We start from the raw sequence: 18,488 nt of genomic DNA, 5'->3' as shown, positions 1-18,488 counted from the left end.
CCCCCAGTGCACTGCATTGGACCAGTGCATCACTGTTGACTGGCACTCACAGGGGCACCCTGGGGTGCTACCCTGCTTTAGGGACATCCTAAAGGAAAAGCCATGGACGGCTGGTGGATTCATGGTGGAAGAGACGACCTGGGCATAGGGCTGGGACTCCACATACTCAACCTGGGGGTCCCAGAGCAGATGGAGAAGAAAACACTGCAGCAGGTGTCCCTGGTTTGGCACAGTCAGCACCTGCCTGAGGGGTGTTATGGGTGATATGTCCTGTCCTGGTGCCCTGCAAGGATAGGGTCTCACCCTGGGTCTGGAGCACAGAGAGGTTTGGGTGCTCATGGGCGCTGAAAAGATGAGGCTGCACTGCACATAGAATTTGGTTTTGGGATTTCTCCATGGACCATTTTCAATGTTCCCCTTTAATTCATATTCTCTTGTAACCATCACCTGATGTTGTCTTTTAGTTAACCGGAATTCCCAGGATCGTCCTAAACCAGTGTTTTGATCCCACACACTCGCAGTATACAGTGTCTGTGTTCAGCCCTGAGAGAAAAAACACATGCTATTATGCAGAGTGGTTTTCCACTTTGAGAAACACAACATTCTCTCTGTCAAAACACTTACCCAAGGTTGGTCCTGCCTTTTGATTCCAATTAACTAAATGCAGGTGCAGAGTGACTCAGCTTGTTCCCACAGGTGCTGGGGGTTGTCCTCACAGACACACTGGGACAGTCCCTGCTCTGAACCAAGGAGCTGACAATGCTGCCACATAAATCCACATTTTTCCCTTTAAAGAGTTTACCTCTGCTCTATTTTTTCCTCTACTGGCACACAAACTCCAAACCCAAACAAGGAGCCCTTCAGATTCCCTGGACAGCAGGAGCACGGGAGGCCCACATGTGCAAAGGTCACCTTGCATACCTGCGGCCATCCCTGTGAGCTTCATGCCCATCTGGCCAAAGCCTCTCTGACCTTCTGATGTGCCTCTTCCATTTGGGATGGGGTAGCTCCTCAAGCACCGGGAATGGAAAGCTCAGCAGGACCCTGATTTCCACTTGGGTGGAAATGGGGGTCTTCAGTGGTGACCTGACCTCTTTCAGTGAGCCCTCTTTGCAAACCTGTTCGCAGCCACCAGCCTCCAGCAGGAAGGGGCCACTGCCCATCCATGGCAGATCCCCATGACCCAGTGCTGTATGTGCCCTGGCACAGCAGTGTCTGCACAACTCCTTCACCTGGCCCCGGCAGAGCCGACTGTGACACAGGCACACGTGTGGTGCCTGCCACGCTCTTCACAGCCACTTCCCAAGGCTGGCAAGCTTCTGGTTCCACTTGTGGTGCAGAGGTGAAGGATCCTGGAGGTCATTGAACAGTGTCAGCTCTGGGAACCTGGGGCCTGATTTCTCTTGCTGGGAACACGGAAAAGAAGATTGGAACCTCAACCCCCCAGGAATGAGCTCTCTGGAGCAGGTGAGTGTGGCTGTGCCCCTGGTGTCCTGGTGCAGTCCTAGGATGAGTATGGGTCACCATGGATTGCCATGGACCACCACAGTCCACCGTAGACCCATGGAAATCTCTGGTCAGACGTGGCCATATGGACTGCAACAGAGCACCATGGACCACCATGGACCACTGAAGTCTACTGTAGACCACCATGGAAATCTGTGGAGTGCTGTAGACCACCATGAATCACCATGGATCATCATGCACCCCCACAGACCACCGTGGTTGGTCATAGACTGCCATGGACCACCACATAACACCATGCATCACCACTGACCACCCCACTTCTCTACAGATCATCATGGACCTCCATGGACTGCCACGGACCCCCACAAACCACCATGGACCACCACGGACTACTGTGGACTGTCATGGACCACCAAGGATGACCATAGGCCATTATGGACTGTCATGGACCACCATGGGTGGCCTCAGGCAGCTCTGGACCACCACATACCACTGCAGTACATCATAGGTGATCATGGACCTCCATGCACTGCTGTGAACTGCCATGGACCACCATGGATTGTCATGGACCACCATGGACTATCATGGACCACCAAAATCCACCATAGATCATCATGAACCTCTGTGGACTGTTCCAGACCATCAGAGACTACCAAGGACTTCCATGGACCACCACAGACTGCCATGGACCGCTACAGATCGCCAGGACCAGGGTGCTGGGCACAGCCCTATGCAAGGAAGCCTTGTCAGCTCCAAGGTGTGGGATGCCCCTAAAACGCAGCGTAAGACTGTGGGACAGGGAAGGTGCGATGGAGTTAGAGAAACACTAAAGCACGGTGAGCCCCAGCCCTACATCCCACGGGGAGCAGGCTGAGGGGACAGCAAGGGTAGTGGGCCCAGTGAGACCCCATCCCCACCTCGGCTCCTCTCCCCCTGTGGGCACTTGTGAGGGGATGACCTGCTCTGACGAGAACTGGGGCAGCCACCCCCTGAGCCCTCTGGTTGTCTGGGTGTACAAGTGGGAGTGGGCACAGCCGGGCGGGTTGTAGCTGGTGCTGCCGGGTGTGTGGGTGTGCAGTGTATAGCGTGTGCACGGTGGTGCGTGTGCAGCATGTGTAGGGTGTGTGTGTACTGCCCAGTGTGTGTGCAGTGTGTGTATGGTGTACGCTGTGTGCATGGGGTGTGCACAGAGTGTGTAGGGTGTGCTTGCGGTGTGTGTACAGTGCACGGTGTGTTTGCAGCATACGGGGTGTGTACGGTGGGTGCATGGTGTGTGTAAGGTGTGTATAAGGTGTGTGTATGGTGCATGGGGTGTGCACTGTGTGTGTGATATGTGTATGGAGTGTGTACAGTGCACAGTGTGTGTGTGGTGTCTGCAGCATGTGCAGGTGTGTGTATGGTGTGTGCATGGTGAACAGTGTGCATGTGGTGTGTTTGCAGTGTGCGTGCAGTGCACAGTGTGTGCACAGTGTATAGTGTGTGTATGGTGGGTGTACAGTGTGTGTAAGGTGTGTGTGTGGTGCACAGTGTGTGCACTGTGCGTGATGTGTGTCTGGTGTATGTACGGTGTGTGCACAGTGGGTGTATGGTGTGTGTGCAGTGCGTGTACAGTGTGTATAAGGTGCACAGTGCGTGCACTGTACGTGTGTGATGTGTACAGTGTGTGCATAGTGTGTGCACAGTGGGTGTATCGTGTGTGTACAGCCTGTGTATGGGGTGTGTGTCAAGCACGGTGTGTGTGGTGTGTACACAGTGTGTGTATGGGGTATGTATGGTGTGTGTGGTGTGTGCGGTGTGTGTGGTGTATGGTGTGCGCCGTGCACGGTGTGTGTGCAGTGTGTGTATGGGGTGTGTGCAGTGTGTGTATGGGGGGTGTGCAATGTGTGTAGTGTGTGTACGGGGGGTGTGCAGTGTGTGTACGGTGTGTGTGCAGTGTGTGTATGGGGGGTGTGCAGTGTGTGTATGGGGGGTGCACAGTGTTTGTATGGGGTGTGTGTGCAGCGCACGATGTGTGTGCAGTGTGTGTAGGGGGTGTGTGGGGTGTGTGCGGTGCACACTGTGTGCACAGTGTTTGTATGGTGGGTGTGCGGTGTGTGGGTGGTGCAGGGTGTGTACACGGTGCATGGCGTGTGTGCGGTGCACGGTGTGTGCGGTACCGGGGCGGTGCCCGGGCCCCCTCTGCTGGCTCGCACACGCACACACCGAGTGCCCCCGCACCCACACCCCCTGCCAAGGGCACCCCACGCACCCCATCCCTCCCGCAGCGAGTCCCCTCAAAACTTCTCCCGCTCTCCCTCCACCCCCTCTGCTTTTCTTCCACATATCTCTATTTTTGTTTCCAATTTCCCAGAGTCGTTCCTCCGCTGGCTGCGTCCCGCCCGCGGCAGGTCCTGCGGGAGCACCACCACCTCCCGGCGGAGCGGCTCGTGCTTGCTCCCTGACCGCTGCGCCCACGGAGAGGACGGCGCGAAAGGCTTTTCCCACCCAGGTTGCTGCCAGCCCCTCTGTCCCCTCTTTGCTCCTGGGCCTGTGGCACCGGAGACTCGGAGATACCACCGTGGTTCAGGACACGAGCCACAGGGCTGGGGGCACAGAATCTGCTACCATCAGAGCCCCATGAGCAGGGCTGATTTCACAGAGGTTGTGGTCTCCAGCGGGACCGTCATCACCCCATCATGCCCAGCCTCACACTCCACGGGAAAGCTCTTCCAGACCCTTCCAGCTTCTCCTTTCAGTTATCTTTGCTGTCGGTCGGATTTCACCGTCCTTCGGCTCCGTGCTACACTGGCCCGGGGTATTTATAGCCGGCAACCCAATCCCCCCGACTTGGGTTGTGCCGGGCGGGGTGAGCCGAGCTCCGCGACCCCGCGACGGGAAGGACGTGTCACTCACGGTGGAGACACCCGCAGCGGCACAGGCGGGGACAGTGAGAGGGGCTGTGATTCCCGGCAAGCCTAGTGGCACAGGGACCCGTGCCGGGGCACCACGGGGTGCCGTGCCTTGGCGCTGCTTTTCTCCGGTGGCCTGCCCCACATCCCAGGAGAGGACAGCGACCCCCTGCCCGCCGCTCAGCGCAGTATCCCTCAAGCGCCTGAGCCCCGCGGGACCTTGCAGGGTCAGTGACACCCGCAAACGCCTGCGGGGTCCCCGTGAAGACACTGCGCTCCCCCTGCGCTCCCACACACAAGCATGCCGCCCCACATAGCTCTGAGCCATGGGGCAGCGGCTGGCAACACACACCCACAATCCCCTCCAGCCTCTATCGCCCCCCACCCCCGTCCGATGGGAGCAGGCAGCAGGCTGGGAATGCGAGGAATGCACCGCAGGCATGCTGCCCCCGCCGAGCCCCCCTTGCTCTACCGAGGCGCCCCTGCAAAAAACGCACGGCACCTCTGTGTCCCCCCGGGCGGGGCGGCGCCCCATGGCAGCCCATGGCATCTCCTTAGATCCTTCCCAAATTCCCGGAAGGACGGGCAACCCCGCTCTGCCCGAGTTATCCCAGCCCCATGGCGCCTTAGGGGTTCGCACGGGGCTCCCTGCCCCATAGCCACTCTTGTCCCCAGAGCACTCCCCTGTGCTCCCCTCGCAGACGCCCACCCTCCTACCCCACAGGTGTGGTGTCCCATAGCGCAGGGGTTGGAGCCTTAAAACCCGCAGTGGTGACGTGCCCACTGCCCCAGTTCCCTGCCACCCCCCGGCCTCAGCCGCCCCTGCCCCACCAGACCATGTGTTGATGGGCAGCAGCACACCACGTCGCTTTGGCAGAGGTCCCCACTTGCACCCTCCACTACTGGGGGGACGTCCTGGCTGCCAAGGATGTTTGGATCCCTATGGCACCCCGGTTCTCCGGGTCCAACTCCCCAGTTGCCCCCCTGCATCCCAAATCCCCGGGTAGCTCTCTGACCTCCTCCCCTGCCCCCCAGAGCAGATATCCACAACCAGGGATGTCCTCATAAGGGAAGCGAGCATGTCCCGGGCAACCTCTCCCCAGAGCCTGACTGTCCTTGTACCCCATAGCCCAAGATGTCCCAAAAATCCATTGTGGGGACACCTACACCCAGGATATCCCCTCCCTTTTCAGCTGGCTGCACCTCACACCCGTGTACCCTCTGCAGTGGAGACACCCCTTCCCAGGGCACCCCTTTGCCAATGCCCCATCACCCACATCCCCTGCACCCCTTGCCTTCTATAACCCTTGGGGATCCCCAGCATGGGACATCCCCTCCCCAATCCCCAGGCTGTGGGGCCCCCTAGAACCTGGGTTATACCTGCTCCCTGAACCCAGGTACCTCACTCGCAGTCCCCCACCCACTGGGGACATTCCAAATCCTAATAGTCCCTCACCAACCCCCTTCCTGGACCCCCTAGATCGCACGCACCCCCTCCTCAATCCCTGCCCACTGGAAGCCCACTGGATCTGGGGGCTCCCCTTTCTAGCCCCCCACTGGGGACCCCTGAGCCCCTCCCCAGCCCCTCCACCCAGAAGCCGAGCACCCCAGCCCCCTGCTCCAAACCAATGTCCTCCGATTCCCCCTCGCTGCACCCCACCAGAACCAAAGCACACCTCTCTCATTCCCCACCGACTCGAGACATCCCGAACCCCGATCCCCCCTGCCCACTTCCTCTCCCTGGCCTCCTAGAAGCCACGCACCCCCTCCTCAATCCCTGCCCAACTGGGGGCCGCTGGACCTGGGGACCCCGCTCCCTAACCCCGCGCTGGGGACCCCATAGCTCTTCCCTGGAACCTGGAAGCCAGACTGCGAGCACCCGTCCACCCCCCCCCAGCCCCAATCAGTGCCCTCTCTCCACTCGCCCCTCCCCGCGGCCCCCCCTCTCCGGGGACACCGCCCCCCGCCCCGCCGCGGTGCCGCCCATCCCCGTGCCGTCCGGGGCCGGGCGGGGACCGGCGGCACCGCCCCCCCGGGGGAGGGCGGTCGGTGTCGGTCGGCGGGGCGGGGGCGCGGCGGGGGCTCCTGAGCGGCGGGCGGCGGCCGGGGCGGAGGAGCCAGCGCGGCCCATGGCTCCGCCGCTGCCGCTGCCGCTGCCGGCGCTGCTGCTGCTGTTGCTGCCGCTGCTGCTGCCGCTGCCGGGACCGGCGAGCGGGGGGCGGCGACCGGCGACCCCCGACGGGGCGTCCGCCAACTTGACGGTGGCGGTGGTGCTGCCGGAGCGCAACGTGAGCTACGCGTGGGCTTGGCCGCGCGTGGGTCCCGCGCTGAGCCTGGCGCTGGAAGCGCTGGAGCGGGGCGAGCCGCCGCTGCTGCCGCGGCCCTTCTCCGTGCGCGTCGAGTTCATGAGCTCGGAGCTGGAGGGCGCCTGCTCCGAGTACGTGGCACCGCTCAACGCCGTGGACCTGAAGCTCTACCACGACCCCGACGTGCTGTTCGGGCCGGGCTGCGTGTACCCCGCCGCGTCCGTGGGGCGATTCGCCTCGCACTGGCGGCTGCCGCTCATCACCGGCGGGGCGGTGGCCGCGGGCTTCAGCCGCAAGCGAGAGCATTACAGCACGACGGTGCGCACCGGGCCCTCAGCCCCCAAACTGGGCGCCTTCGTCTCCCACCTACACGCGCACTTCAACTGGAGCGCCCGCGCCGTGCTCCTCTACGTGGACCGCAAGACCGACGACCGACCCTACTACTTCACCGTCGAGGGGGTCTACCAGGAACTGCAGGATGGCAACAACCTCACCGTCACCGTTCACATCTACTCCCCCGACGAGGGCGGCCCCGACACCGCCGTCCACTTCATCAAAGCCAACGGGCGCGGTGCGTGGGGCAGCGCGGCTTGGGGTGGGGGTGGAGGGACACGACGACCCCGCGCGGGACAGGGCTGAGCGCCCGGGGACCGGGGATGGGGGTGGGAGGGGGACGGGAGAGCAGAGAGGGCTCCCTGTGGGGGATCCGCGCAGCACTCGGAGAGGGGAGGAAAAATCCTCCGTGGGGCACAGCCAGGGGCTGAGGGTGCGGTGGGATCCGTGTGGGGCACAGGGGTGCAGTTGTACTCGTCTGGGCACATTAGGGGGAAGGATGGGCTGTGCAGCAAACACAGGGTACAGCAAAGGGGTGGCGGTGCCATGGGGCCCATCTGGGGTGCAGCGGGGGATTAGGGTGCTGTGGACAACATGTAGGGGTTAAAGGAGCAGCAGGACCCATCTGGGGCACAGAGAGGGGACAGAGATATAGTGGGACTGCTGTAGGGCACAGCAAGGGACTGGGAACACAGCGGGATCCATGTGGGGCACAACAAGGGGTCAGGGCGGCGGTGGGACCCATCTAGAGCAGGGATTAGGGGGCTAATGAGATCTGTGTGGGGCACAGCAAGTGAATGGGGACACAGTGGGATTATGTGGGGTGCAGCAACAGTCCAAGGAGACAGTGGCACCTTTGTGGGACACTATGAGGCTCTGAGGAAACAGTGGGACCTGTGAGGCATGCAGTGAGGGGCCAAGGATAAAATGAGACCCATGTGGGCCACAGCAAGGAGCCAAGTACGTGGTGGGACCCATATGGGGTGCAGGAGGGCATGGGCAGAGTGAGACCCATGGTGGGGCATGGCAAAGGGCCAAAGGGGCAGTGGGATCCCTGTGGAGCACAGGGAGGGGCTGGGAGCACAGTAAAACCTATGTGGGTCATGAGAATGGGGTGATGGCACAGTGGGACCCGTGAAGGGCACAGGAAGGGGTGGGCAAAGTGGATTGTATGTACGGCAAAATGAAGAGTGAGCACATTTCGTCGTGGTGGGTTTGGAGGAGCAGCAGGAGCTGAACAGGAAAGTGGCTTCACAGAGGACAAGGCACAACCTGAGCCCCACCAGGGCCAAACTCTGTGCCAGTGGAGAGGCCAGGATGTGGCACAGGGAGGAGGCACAGTGTCTCCCTCCCTGCCCCTCAGCTTGGTCAACCTTTGCCAGGGAGAGCCACCCTTACCTTGGTGGGACACATGCTGTGAAAGGCACCCTGCAGGGCCACCTACCCTCTGTGTTAGCAGGACCGGGTGCCCCTGAGGGCAGGCGGGACCCAGGCACCTCCTCAGAGGCTGAAGGTGAGGGAGTGGACGTGGCCATCTGAAGGACAGCATCAGCCGAGGTTATGTGCCCAGAGAGGTCTGGTGCCAACACACCGAGGTTGTGGTGCTGTGCTCGGGCAGAGCCCCCCAGTCTGGCACCTGGGCTGTGCCTGTCCTTGCTGTGCCCCTGGCATGGGGCTGGGATGGCCCCACCCTGCTGATGGAGGGATAAATCAATTTGGTGCCTTTTGAGTGTCCCAAGAGAGCAGCTATATTGGGAGCGGGAGGAAATGGAGGGGCTGACGGAGGCAGCTGGAGAGCAAGGGCGGCCTGATGCTCTTTCATTATTGATGAGCGGGGTGTATCGATCCCGGGGAGTCAGCCACTCCGCACTGCTCCTTAATGGATTCTGAGATGCTGTGTCATTAAGAAGGACATCCAGCCAGGATAAGTGGAGCCAGATGGGCCAGTGGGAGACGTGTCTGAGGCTGTGCGGGACCAGGCTAGGGGCGTGTGTGTGGTGCTTTGGAGTGCTGGACTGGGTTCCCCTCAGGACTGAGGTTGGTGAGACTGAGTCCATGGAGTGAGCATCCCGTGGTGGGCTGCAGGAGCTGAGTAGCCTGTGGCTGCTCCTCTGGGATGGAAGCTCCCTGTGTGCGCCAGCACCAGCCATGGGGTGTGGAGCTTCTCATGGGATGGGGACAAAGATCTGCACAGGGAAAAAGGCTGAAATTAGCAATTCCTGTCAACGTTTCCGGCTTGGTGCTGTAAATCACCAGAGTGGGAATCGATCCCTCCTGGTGCAGGCAGGGGGTCTGGCTGCTGGAGGAGGACACCAGGCGTGGGCAGAGACCTGAGGGCCCTCTGAGCTGGCATCGTATTTTCACAGAATCACAGAAAGGCTTGGGTTGGAAGGGACCTTAAATATCATTTAGTTCCAACTCCCCTGTTATGAGCAGGGATGTGGAGAGGGTCTGGGCCTCTCTGGCCACAGCCTAGAGATGGGGCCAGAGTGTGGGGCTGAGTGCTTGGCCCCACAGAGGTGGGTGCCCAGGGCTGCGAAGCTGATGTAGGTGTATGGGGCAGGAGTGGGAACCTGCAAGGCTGTCCCAGGGGTCCTGACCCCAGCATGGTGTGGCATAGAGGGGGAAAGCAGGGTCTTCAGTTGTAGTCATATCCATATCCATGCCCTGCAATGACACCATGTCATCCCTCTTGGCGTCACCTTCCTTCTCCCAGGTGGTGGGCAGGAGTTTGGTAAACCTCTCCCGAGGAAAGCCACTTCCTTGCCCCACCGTGTGTCCCCAGCGCTGCTGATCCTTGACATTCGCAGGTCTAATGAAGGAGCAGGAGGGGTTGTGGGTGCATCGCACTTCCCATTGCCCGTGTCACTGGGGCCTGGGCGACGTGCAGGGGCCCACATCTCTTGTGCCATTTGCAAAAGTGCTGATATAATTAGAGCTGTGGTTGAGGGAATTAGCAGAGCATCTGCCTGCAAAAAGCCCAGGTCCCCTGCCTGGGGAGATGGCTGGGTGCTGGAGGGGAGTGTGTTTGGTCCTCACCCCTGCAGTCCCCCTGGGCATGCGACGGCTGCCTGGCCAGGATGAGGGTCTCTGCTCTGCAGTGCCCTGTGCTGCTGGGGCTGCTTCAAACTGGGATTCACCCTCAATTTAGGGTTATCTTCTATCATGTAGGGGTCAAGCAGCATCCTGCTGCCTCACCTGCAAGCTTGTGGTCCTGCCCCTCTCCTGGGGCCTGGCACTCTGCCTTTCACACCACAGACACCCCTAAATAATTGCCAGGGGGCTGGATGCGCCCCAGCTTTGTAGGACCCTGTTCCTCTTGTCCTCTGTGAAACTAAGGCTGGCTTTGGCCATTTGCCCTTGGGGGGCTGTGTGCGTCCACTGGGATGCCACTGGCCATGTAGGAAGCTGCCAGCTGGAGGCAGCTGCCCAGGTCAGGGAGAGCCTCAAGCATTGACCCTTTCCTTCTGCATGGCTCCTGCAAACTGTCCCTGGGGAGCCGTTCAGGCGTCATCTATCCCCTTGCTTGGTGGCCTTTGACCAGGCAGGCTTTCGCTGCCGCCGCGGGGGCTGGCTGCCTGCAGCGTCCCACTATCTACCACCAGCTGTTGTGGCTCACCAGCCCCTGTGGCTGCCTTTTCCTGGCGCCTGCAATGGGATGGGGAGGGTCCCATGCTGTGTCCTTAGGGGGGGACCCTCAGGGTCTGCATGCCAGGGAGGTGCTGAGCTGCCCATCCTGCATGAGAAATTTGGGGACAGCACATTTCTGGGTTCAGGACTAGCGAAGTGGGGAAGCCGAGACGGTTTATCTGAAGTATTGCAGCATTCAGAGGGAACCATTTCAAACTCTGGAACAGGCTTTTGCTCACACACAGCTCATGCTGCTGCAATTTCCCTCTCCCCCATGCCCAGGAGCAGCTGTGGATTCTCTGTGCCCAAGGTGGCTGTGCTGGGTTTCTTCCCCCATCCATGGGCTGCCTCACTGCCACCATGGGTGACCCTGTCAGCCCCTGTCAGCCCTGCTGCCCCCATGGCTGGGTGCCTGCATGTCTGGGTGCCGTCCAGCAGCAGAGACCCCATCCCAGAGGAGCGGGACTTCTTTGCTGTTGCCAGCCCCCCGTTACCCGGGTCCAGCCGGGGCGCTGGGCCCCTTGCAGAAAGGCTGTGCGCCGGGGCCAGCGCCCAAGCGTGACATTCCTCCAGCACCCGCCGCCGCCGCCTCCTCTGTTGCTCAATCCCGGGTTCCCAGCCAGGCTGGCTGGAGCGGGGCCCCGGTTTTCCGGGGGGAGGGAGGAGGCAGTGTCAGGATCCTCAGCAAGGGCATAGAGGGCCCCTGCTTGGGGGGGTTTTGGACACTCTCAGGCACCCGTCCTCGCTGCCAGTGGTGCCCTGTGCCAGCCCCATGCCGCCCCCACACAGCACCTGGGTGGGCATCCCATGGGGGCTGGCTGAGCCCCCAGCAGAGGCTGGGGGCTCGCAGGGCAGCCTGACGGGGCCCGGGCACCCCCTTGCTGCGTGGGTCACACCAGCGAGATGTGATGCTCTGTTTCCAATTAGCGCCAGTGGCCGCAGAAGGTGCTGGAATCTGGGAACCTGCGCATTCCTGCCACACTGCCGGCCAGCCGCGAACCCAAACATGGGTTTGTCCCATTCCACAGCCCGGGCTCCCCAGGGGCCTCTGGGCGCACGGCCCCACTGCCTCTCCCGGCCCCCCTGGTCCCCTGGCTGGGGCTGGCGTGGAGCAGCCAGGACGCTGATGCCGAGGGGAGGCATCTCCTGTCTGGCTTTTGCTGGAGCAGGGTGTGTGACGTCTGTGCCTGGGGCAGCCCCCTCATGTTTTGGAGCAACTTTTCTCCTGTTCTCCTTTCCGCCCTCAGCCCAAGGTGACTGATGGGGCAAGAGTGGGTCAGTGCCAGCAAGGGCGGCGGGGCTGTCTGTGGGGCACAGGAAGGGGGTGAGCCAAGCACTGCCTCATCTGCCTACTCCACCCCAACCCACTCACCCACCCTGCAGGCACCAGGGGAAAACACCCCATCCCTCCAAGGGAAAGCATCCCACCCCATTGCTGGCTGTGTGCCCCAGGGTGCAGTGGGGTGTTACTGTCCCCCTGATCCTCCCTCCTCTCTCCTGCAGTGGTGTATCTCTGTGGGCCGCTGGAGATGCTGCGGCAGATCATGCAGCTGGCGCAGCAGGAAAACCTCACCAATGGCGACTACGTCTTCTTCTACTTGGATGTCTTTGGGGAGAGCCTGCGGGGCGACTCTGCCCGTGACCCCTTCAAGCCCTGGCAACAGAGCCCGGGCCAGGATTCAGGGCTGCGTGAGGCTTTCCAGGTGAGATGTGCACACTGCCTGGGGACAGGGATCTCCCCAGCCTGGCCCCGGTGTGTGAACCAGGGTGTTGTGCTCGGTTGCAGATGGTGCTGGTGATTACCTACTATGAGCCCCAAAACCCTGAGTACCAGCATTTCCAAACCCAGCTCATCCTGCGAGCTAAGCAGAAATTTGGGGTGCAGCTCAACTACTCTCTGGTGAGTGAGTCTGCTTGCATGATGGGGTGGTGGGAACCTTCCACATGGGTCTGAGGTACCTCACCAGGATGCAGAGGGTGGAACATGGCCATGGGCAATGCTGGAGGGGCCCTCCCTGGTGGGAACAGCCATGGGCACTGCCATTCCTGCAAGGTGCATTTTGGCCCCAGTGTGGGGTTATGGGGCCATGGGTGGGTGCATGGTCGTGGTGTGGAGGTCCCAGGGCCAGGGTGCTCCTGTGTGTGTGGCTGTGGGTGTGCTCAGGTTCCCCCCACAGATGAACCTGGTGGCGGGGTGTTTCTATGATGGGATGCTGCTGTATGCCATGGTGCTGAACGAGACCCTGCGTGAGGGAGGCTCCAAGAAAAACGCCACCCACATCATCGAGAAGATGCGGGACCGCAAGTTCCAGGGTAACACTGGGACAGGGGCAGCTGGGCTGTGAGTGCTGTGGGGGTGGTGGAATCCAGTCCCTGTCCTATCTGGGTTTTGCTTCTCCCACAGGGGTGACGGGGCTTGTGAGCATGGACAGCAACAATGACCGGGACACTGACTTCAACCTATGGGCCATGAGCGACCCCAAGACCGGGAAGTACGAGGTGGGGGCCAGCACCAGTTTTCCCCCCGGCTAGGGCAGGGATGGGATGCTGGGGTCTAAGGGGGCCTCATCTCTCTCTGCCTTAGGTGGTGGGACACTACTCGGGTGTGGAGAAGCAAATTCACTGGCTGGGACGACCCATCCCCTGGGTGAAGGGGGCTCCCCCCTTGGACAACCCTCCCTGTGTCTTTGATGTGGATGACCCCTCCTGCGATAAAAGTGGGTGTCCTGGGTCCCCACGTCCCTTGGGCCCCAGCGCCCTTCCTTATGGCTGCATGCCAGTCCGACCATCATGGCCAGTTGGGCCACCCTGACATCCCCTCCTGTTTGCAGCCCCCCTCTCGATGCTGGCCATTGTGGCTTTGGGCACTGGCCTCACCTTCGTCATGTTTGGCATCTCCAGCTTCCTCATCTTCAGGTCAGCTGGGGCTGGGGGAGCCTCTGCCTGGGCACCAGGCACCTCTCAGTCTGCTGGCGGGGGCAGGCAGGGCAGGGGGATCTGACACCCATGTGTCCCCCAGGAAGCTGATGCTGGAGAAGGAGCTTGCCAGCATGCTCTGGAGGATCCGCTGGGATGAGCTGCAGTTTGGAAGTCCCGAGCGGTACCACAAGGCAGCGGGCAGCCGGCTCACCTTGTCCCTGGTGAGAGGTGCCAGCTCTGAGGCACAACCCTGCCCTTGTGCTGCCGTCCCTCCCTGCACGACACCCGTCCCTGTTGATTCCCTACACGGCCCTCTGTTCCCTACAGAGACAGAGCCCCACTGCACTCATCCTCTAAACAGCCCTTCATCCTTACCTAACTCTCCATCTCCTAGTGGAGATGCACTCCATCCATCCCTGGCATGACCCTCCACCCCTGCAGAGCCACTGTAGTTCCATCCCCTACACAGCCCTGAATCCCCTACAGAGCACCATACCTCATCAAGCTCCTGTGTTGCCCTCCATCCCCTCACAGACACACCTTATCCCTACACCCCTTCAGTGCACCATACCTCCTCCTGGAGTCCTCACCCTCCCTACAGAGCATGCAGAGCTTGCCCTGACCCTTTAGAACCCATCCTGCACCATTCCCTGCACACCCTTGAGTGTTCCTGCCCTACTGCGTCAGTGTCTGCTACCTTGCCACCCCAGGGTTCTCCTCCCTAATCCCCTCCTTCACACAGCGTGGCTCCAGCTACGGCTCCCTGATGACTACCCATGGCAAGTACCAGATCTTCGCCAACACCGGCCACTTCAAGGTCAGTGCAGTAGGTGGGGACCCCTCCCCCTGAAATGCCCCAGCTCTGTTGGTGTGCTTGCCCTTGGCTGCACCCCCATCCCACAGGATGCTGGCATCTTCCTTGCCTCTGCAAATCCATTCAGCAGGCACTGACCTCTCTCCCTTCTCAAACATCCCAGGGCAATGTGGTGGCCATTAAACACATCAATAAGAAGCGCATCGAGTTGACACGGCAGGTGCTCTTCGAGCTAAAACACGTAGGTTTGGGGTCTACGCTGGGGTGGGCAACCTACTCAGGGGTGCAGGGACTGTTCCAGGGGCTGGGGGAGGCTGGTGGGAGCAGCGGCCCATCTCCTCTAACCTCGAGACCCACTTGGCTCCACTTCCACCTGCAGATGCGCGACATCCAGTTCAACCACCTGACTCGCTTCATTGGGGCGTGCATTGACCCCCCCAACATCTGCATCATCACTGAGTACTGCCCACGGGGCAGCCTGCAGGTAGAGGGGTTTAGGGACACCAGGGGCGACACTTACACACTCCTTGTGACCTGGCTGGGCTGGGCACTGAGGACAGGGCTGTGGATACTGGTGGCCCTTAGTCCCACAAGGCTCGCAGCTGAGCTGCCCGAGCAGGTGTCAGAGGCTGGTGGAGGGGAGGGGGTGAATGCTGCAGACCCCGCTGCAGCTGGGTGCTTGGTGAGGCTGCTGCCACCATGCCCTGGGTGCTTGGTGGGGTCCACTCATTGTGCTACCCCAGGACGTCCTGGAGAACGAGAGCATCAACCTGGACTGGATGTTTCGCTACTCCCTCATCAATGACATTGTCAAGGTACCCAAGGGAGGGGCACAAGGGGCCGGGGGAGGTGCATGAGGGATACCAGCTTCACTGTGTCTGTCTGTCCCAGGGAATGGCCTTCCTGCACAACAGCATCATCGGCCACCACGGCAGCCTCAAGTCATCCAACTGTGTGGTGGACAGTCGCTTCGTGCTGAAGATCACCGACTATGGACTGGCCAGCTTCCGCTCGCCCAGCGACAATGAGGACACCCACGCGCTCTATGCCAGTGAGTGCCTGCTTGGGGGGACCACAGGGATGGGGTGGCCCTGCCTCACTGCTTCGTGGCTGTGTCCCACCAGAGAAGCTGTGGACAGCCCCAGAGCTGCTGCAGAAGGGGCACCTGCCCACCCCGGGCATGCAGAAGGCTGATGTCTACAGCTTCGGCATCATCGTGCAGGAGGTTGCTCTGCGGAACGGCCCCTTCTACATTGAGGGCATGGACCTGAGCCCCAAAGGTGAGGGTGGGGGGTGGGGGTGGGGCGGTTCTGTCCCCGCTTTGGAGGGTCTGGTGCTCACCATCATCCACCCCCTGGCAGAGATCGTGCAGAAGGTGCGTAACAGCCAGAAACCGTTCTTCCGCCCCTCCATCGACATTGGGGTGCACAGCGAGGAGCTGGCCGTGCTGATGGAGCGCTGCTGGGCGCAGGAGCCAGCCGAGCGCCCCGACTTCAGCCAAATCAAGATCTTCATCCGTAGATTCAACAAGTGAGTGGTTGGCAAGTGGAGAAGGTGGCCTGGGGCGGGAGGGGGGACAGCAATGGGGGTGGAGGTGGTTGGGGCGCACCTCTTCTGGTAGTGCCAGCTGCCTGCACTCTGGCAGGGAGGGAAGCACCAGCATCCTGGACAACTTGCTGTCACGCATGGAGCAGTACGCCAACAACCTGGAGAAGCTGGTGGAAGAGCGGACACAGGCCTACCTGGAGGAGAAGCGCAAGGCGGAGAACCTCCTCTACCAGATTCTGCCCCAGTGAGAGGGGGAGACAAGGGAGCGTGTGGGTCTGGGGTTTGGCATGGGGTCAGCATGCACCCACTGCTGTGTGAGCATGGGGTCCCTTGGCAGCTCTCCATGATGGTGTAGGGCAAGGGATGCGGGGGGAACAGGGGGTTGGAAGTGGGAGCTCACCACCATCCCCTCTGGTCCCACCAGCTCCGTGGCAGAGCAGCTGAAGCGTGGGGAGACAGTGCGGGCTGAGGCTTTTGACAGCGTCACCATCTACTTCAGTGACATTGTGGGCTTCACTGCCCTCTCGGCAGAGAGTACTCCCATGCAGGTGAGAGCAGGGCCTGGGGGGAAGCCACTCTCTGGAGCTGGTGGGGGTCTCACACCCTAGCAGTGCCATCACTGGGGTTAGGGGGCCATGCCTGCTTCCCAGCCTTACACACACCCTTGCTCCATTCAGGTCGTGATGCTGCTGAACGATCTCTACACTTGCTTCGATGCCATCATTGATAACTTTGATGTCTACAAGGTGAGGGTGTGGGTAAGCCAGCACAGTCCCCCAGAGTGAGGCAGGCAGCAAGGTGCCCAGGTTCTACCTGTTCCCCTGACCCCACAGGTGGAGACCATTGGGGATGCCTACATGGTGGTCTCGGGGCTGCCGGTGCGCAATGGGAAGCTGCACGCCCGTGAGATCGTCCGCATGGCCCTGGCCCTGCTCGAGGCTGTCAAAACCTTCAAGATCCGTCACCGTCCCAACGACCAGCTCCACCTGCGCATCGGCATCCACACCGGTGAGTCCCCGCCCCTGCTGGCACCGCAGGCCATCCGCCTGCCCCGCAGTGTCCCTAAGTGTCCCTGTGCTGGCAGGTCCTGTGTGCGCTGGCGTGGTGGGTCTGAAGATGCCACGGTACTGCCTCTTTGGGGACACGGTGAACACCGCATCCCGCATGGAATCCAATGGCCAGGGTGAGCCACGGGGCTGGCAGCTGGGGTCCAGCACCTCAGGTTGTGCTCAGCTCCCTCACCCAGCCAAGTCTCTTTTTCCCCTCTGTGCTACCCAGCCCTAAAGATCCACGTCTCATCTACCACCAAGGAAGTCCTGGATGAGTTTGGCTGCTTTGATCTGGAGCTGCGTGGAGATGTGGAGATGAAGGTGAGGGCACAGGGATGCCAGGGGGATGCCAGCCCTTCCTGCTGCATGGGACATGTGATGAGGGCATGGGTTCGGGCTGGGACCCCTTGTTCCCTTCAATGCTGGGGATGACACCCAAGGAACAGTGCCAGGGACAGGGAGGTTCTCACTGCCCTCTTCTCCCTCCCAGGGCAAGGGAAAGATGCGGACATATTGGCTGCTGGGCGAGAGGAAAGACCCCAAAGTCGTCTGAGCCCAGTGGCAGTGGCGGAGCCCCCAGCCTCACTGGGGCTGCCAGTGCCTTCCGGTGCCTCAACCCCCAGGATGCACCGGCACCCCCCCTCACTGCATCCACCACCACCTCTGCAGCCCCCCTGCTTCAGCAGGGCCTGGGCAAGGTGGGGCAGCGGCCATGTCACCGTCTGCCCCCCTCCATCAGCACCAGCAAAGCCCACCTTCCCCCTCAGCCCCTGCTGGAGGGGAGGAACTGGCCCAGATCCAACCCTCATATCCCCCCCACCCTCTGGGGTCCTGCCATCCCTGCCCTCTCCCCTGTGGCTCAGCTGGCTCTGAGCTGGTCCGGGGCCTGGCTGCCCCGTAGGGCACTTTGCCGTCTCTTTTCAGTACCTGGCCCCCAGCAGAAGTTGTGCCCATATCACCCTGTCCCTGGGGTGGGGGGAAATGGGGATTCCTGCCAAGACTGACTCCTTGGCCAGGCCAGGCTTCAATGCCACAGCTCCCCCCCTCCCCAGTCTCCTCTTCTCCTGTATATAACCCCAGTGGGTCATGTAAATACCACCCCCTCCTCCCCCAGGTGTAAATATAGGACTCGCTGCAACTATTTTGTTGAAATACAAACTTCCCCAAATCCATCTGTTACCTGACCTCTGCTTCTCTCTGTCCTGGAGTGCCAATAAGGGACAGGGGCTGGGGGCACCCCAATGTCAAACTCGGCCTTGGCTGGGGTCAGCTGCCTGGAGCATCCCCAAGCATCATATCCCGGGGCTCTGTCTGCGGCTGTAGGGTGGGGGTCCTGTAGGGTGGGGGTCCGGGCATGGGAGGCCGGGGCTGGGCAGCCGCAGCAGCGGCTGTTGAGGGCTCAGGCAGTGCTGGGAAGGCAGGGCTGCCGCAGCGGGGTTTGCTTTGGCCTGAGGGCTGCAGTGCGTTCCTCTGAGCTCATGCTCTGGCCGCCCTGCTGCCGCCTCTTACTGGAACACACCTGTGCCTGGGGACC

At 61.3% G+C, this 18,488-nt stretch overlaps 1 protein-coding gene across 1 annotated transcript; it reads left to right on the top strand.

Moving 5' to 3' along the window:
• The first annotated feature begins 3,589 nt into the window (after nucleotides 1-3,589).
• On the top strand, nucleotides 3,590-18,126 carry NPR2 (natriuretic peptide receptor 2). The gene is made up of 24 exons (XM_027670420.1): nucleotides 3,590-3,619; nucleotides 5,057-5,079; nucleotides 6,568-7,232; nucleotides 12,128-12,327; nucleotides 12,411-12,524; nucleotides 12,802-12,937; nucleotides 13,029-13,123; nucleotides 13,209-13,341; nucleotides 13,456-13,540; nucleotides 13,644-13,764; nucleotides 14,286-14,360; nucleotides 14,521-14,598; nucleotides 14,737-14,841; nucleotides 15,101-15,172; nucleotides 15,249-15,408; nucleotides 15,482-15,637; nucleotides 15,719-15,887; nucleotides 16,003-16,149; nucleotides 16,330-16,453; nucleotides 16,583-16,651; nucleotides 16,739-16,913; nucleotides 16,990-17,088; nucleotides 17,184-17,275; nucleotides 17,445-18,126. The coding sequence occupies exons 1-24, from the start codon at nucleotides 3,590-3,592 to the stop codon at nucleotides 17,505-17,507; spliced, it is 3,186 nt and encodes a 1,061-aa protein (XP_027526221.1). The 3' UTR covers nucleotides 17,508-18,126.
• Nucleotides 18,127-18,488: the final 362 nt, after the last annotated feature.

The sequence above is a fragment of the Neopelma chrysocephalum genome, unplaced genomic scaffold (assembly GCF_003984885.1).
Source record: "Neopelma chrysocephalum unplaced genomic scaffold, ASM398488v2 Primary Assembly neopelma1_96845, whole genome shotgun sequence".
In the NCBI taxonomy this organism is placed as follows: Eukaryota; Metazoa; Chordata; class Aves; order Passeriformes; family Pipridae; genus Neopelma; species Neopelma chrysocephalum.
Note: the sequence above shows the minus strand (reverse complement) of the source record. Positions and strands in the feature narration are given on the sequence as shown.